Consider the following 3581-nt stretch of genomic DNA (forward strand, 5'->3'; position numbering starts at 1 on the left):
TGCCGCAGCTGGTTGATCCGAGAGACGTGTAAGTACTGGTCACACTGCTCTCGCGCTAATCAGCTTAGGAGACAACAGCCGCCAGGAACACTTGTACGCAACGCAACTCATGGCTACGACGAGCTGCGGGAAGCGGGTGCGACCGATAAGAGCCGCCTCTAGCGCGGAACTACCGGCTCCCTATCGTCCGGCCACCGGGATTTATCAATAATACGACCAAATAAAATATTTACTCTGGTTTATTTAAATACTTAGATAATAATATAAAACATTTTAAGACTAATTATTTATTATTTACCTACGAGAGGCTTGCACTACCACTGCCGTCGGTTCCTTATCACCTATTATAGTTTATACAGTTATATACATATCAACTTGTCAACTTCGTTGAGAATAACGAAATAATTACATTTACAACATTGGGTTTGGTTCGAATCGGGCGAGGACGCCCTGCGTGCGCACGACGCACCGCAACGCATCGCATCGCAACGATGCGCTACACGCACTCTTACAATAACAACTCGACACGCCAGCGGTCGAGCCGCCCCTCGAGACTAACTACCTGTCGCGCCCCGCCGGGTGCGGCGGAACGAGGCAACCGAAATCATAACCTTTTCTCAGATTCTATATAAAGAACATTTTAATATATATCATCATACGTTGCAGTAACATTATTTTATATAAAAAAATACCTATTTATACAAGAATTAAGTACCGAAATTGGCCACAATTACATATAAACGAAAAACAACAAAACAATTAAAAACAGGAATAAAACCATTTTGGCATCGTATCTGCTTAATTTTCAATAAATTACTGGAGCGGGCTCGAGCGGCGCGGGGCGACGCGCTGTCCGCGGCCGAGGCCGCGTCGCGCCGCTCCGCACCGCCACGCTTCGTCTAGCACTTAAAATAAAAATTGCACCTATCGACTCGATCGTATTCCCTCACTAACGAAGCTGCGACCCGATTCGGAGTCACCACTCTCGACCTCACCACTAAACGTTAATTTACAGTTCGGGCGACGTTTAAAGTCATTCCACACCGCGACGCCGCCCTCCCGGCGGGCAGGCACGCATGAACATCGTTAATTCGTAACCTAGTTAAATAAATTCGCTGAAACCGTCCGTCGGCCGGCGCGGCCGGGCTACTTACCGGCGGCTCCGGGCACTCACTACACTATGTACACGGCGCGCCGCGGCACGTCCCGGCGGCGGCGCGCCTTCCCGCGGGCGCTAGTGCGGCTCCGCGTAGTACGGCCGCGGCGGCGCCCACGGGGCGAACTGTTAGTGCGCCGCCAGCGTGTGCGCGCCCTGCAGCGCGTGCGGCGCGTGCTGCGCGTGCTGCGCGTGCGGCGCGTGCGCGTGCGGCGCGTGCGCGTGCTGGTGCGGCGGCGACAGCGCGGGCGAGTGCGCGTGCAGCGGCGGCGAGCCGTGCATGTCGTGCGCGTAGTGGTGGCCCATGCCGTCCAGCATGGCGTCGCCGCCCAGCGTGTTGGGCGGCGTCATGCGTTTCTCCTTCTGGCGGCGGTTGCAGAACCACACGCGCACCACCTCCTTCTCCAGCTGCAGGCTGTCGGCCAGCGACGTGATCTCCTGCGCCGACGGCTTGGGCTGCTTGTGGAAGTGCTGCTCGAGCGCGCCCTTCACCGACACCTCGATGGACGTGCGCTTCTTGCGCTTGCGGCCCTGCGCCGCGATCTTGTCGATGCTGGTGGGGCTGCCCGTGGTGGAGTCGGCCTCCTCCAGCCACTTCTGCAGCAGCGGCTTGAGCTTGCACATGTTCTTGAAGCTGAGCTGCAGCGCCTCGAAGCGGCAGATGGTGGTCTGCGAGAACACGTTCCCGTACAGCGTGCCCAGCGCCAGCCCCACGTCGGCCTGCGTGAAGCCCAACTTGATGCGGCGCTGCTTGAACTGCTTGGCGAAGGCCTCCAGGTCGTCGCTGGTGGGCGTGTCCTCCTCGGGCGCGTCGCGCTCCAGCGCGTGGTGGTGGTGCAGGTGCGGGCTGGGCGGCACGTCGCGCATGAGGTGCTGGTGGTGCATGGGCACGTAGCCGCCGTGCAGCGCCACGGGCGAGCCGGCGCCGTAGCCCACGGGCGCGTGCCAGCCGTGCGACTGCAGGTGGCGGTGCTCGTGCGGCTTGACGTCGGGCTGGTGCGCGTGGTGGTGGTGCTGGTGCACGCTCCAGGGGTCTGCGGGCGGCAGCGACGCCCAGGGGTTGAGCCCCACGGGCGCGCCGGGCGACGGCGAGCCGCCCGCGTGCAGGTGGTGCGCGTACTTCATGTCGGCCGGCTCGGCGCTGCGCGGCGACGCGGCGTGGTACCCGCCCGACAGCAGGTCCAGCTCGCCGCCCGGCATGTACGTGGTCGCCGCCATGGCGCCGTACCTCAGGTCCACGGTGGACGGCGTCTTGCCGCAGAAGGCTCTCGCCTTCACTGGCACACTGGTTCACGAAACTGGCGCGGAGTCGCGCGGCGCTGCGGTAGCGGCGGGGGCCACCTCACATCACCGGGTTCGACAGCGAGCGACATGCGCGTGCGTGCGCGGCGGCAGCACGGATCGGACTGGCCCCACGGCCGCGCCGCGCCGCCGCCGCGCCGCGTGGAGGGGCGGCCCCGCCCAGCGCCGCCCGCTCCGGCCGCCGCCCCGCCGCCCGCGCGCCCCGGCCCCCGCGCCGCGCCACTCCACTCCGCACCGCGCCCGAGAGCGCTTCGCCGCGCCGCCGTCGCGAAGCGCTCCACCAGTCACACCGCACTATTTACAAACACAAGCACTCTACCATTTGTCCGACTGTTAACTGTAGCTTAACTATTACCATGTAAGAGTTTGATTCAATCTTGCAGATACCAACTCATAGGACCGACTGGCTTAGCGTGGCCTGCTGATATTACTTTTAATAGAATAATCAAAAATTTTATTCGAGTTTTAATTATTATGACATCCACTTTTGATGATTATTCTAAATACTAATTAACATATAATATCCGATATAATATTAGACTTAATGTATATCTAGGTAGAGTAGTGCAATTAAAATCTTCAACTGCCTAAGAAATTCCATTAAAATCGAATTAGTCGTTCTGAAAATTAGGTCACACAAACAGTAATGCAGACAAACATTTAAAAAACGCGTGTTGATTTATGGCACGGTAACGGCCCGTCTAAGTAGATAATTAAGAAGAAACATTCCGATATATGAGCTTTTTAAATTCCTTATTTATATTCTTGAATTATAAGTGGCTACCGGTTACAAAGCTATAGGTACTTTTTTAAGATTGCAATTTATACTGTCACTGTTTTAATTTTTATTTTACCTTTTATTGAGAATGTATCTATTAGTCGATACTTAGTAAATTAAAGAACCTACTTTTGTAACTCTTTGACATTCATGTCTAATGACAAAGAGTTTACTGGGGGGAAATAGCTTTTTGTTGTTGGTCCGTCTATAATTTCGTCCGTACGTCAGTGTCCGTCAAGTCACCGTATACCCACCGACCTAACTTCGAAATTTAGCAGCATACCTACCTAGTAACAAAAATCTGGCATCTGATATTTGCGTTCAATTGAATTTTTTATTTTCATT

The 3581-nt window shown here is 55.8% G+C and overlaps 1 protein-coding gene across 1 annotated transcript; it reads right to left on the reverse strand.

Moving 5' to 3' along the window:
* Positions 1–238: 238 nt before the first annotated feature.
* LOC120626057 (silk gland factor 3) lies at positions 239–2547 on the reverse strand. Its single transcript, XM_039893337.1, has one exon. It carries the CDS (start codon positions 2372–2374, stop codon positions 1286–1288), a length of 1089 nt encoding a protein of 362 aa, XP_039749271.1. The 5' UTR covers positions 2375–2547; the 3' UTR covers positions 239–1285.
* Between the last annotated feature and the right edge of the window lie 1034 nt (positions 2548–3581).

The sequence above is a fragment of the Pararge aegeria genome, chromosome 8, assembly GCF_905163445.1.
Source record: "Pararge aegeria chromosome 8, ilParAegt1.1, whole genome shotgun sequence".
Lineage (NCBI taxonomy): Eukaryota > Metazoa > Arthropoda > Insecta > Lepidoptera > Nymphalidae > Pararge > Pararge aegeria.

Excerpts from the sequence above, each read along its gene's own strand:
- LOC120626057 (XM_039893337.1), bottom strand. The coding sequence starts at position 2,374 with ATGGCGGCGACCACGTACATGCCGGGCGGCGAGCTGGACCTGCTGTCG.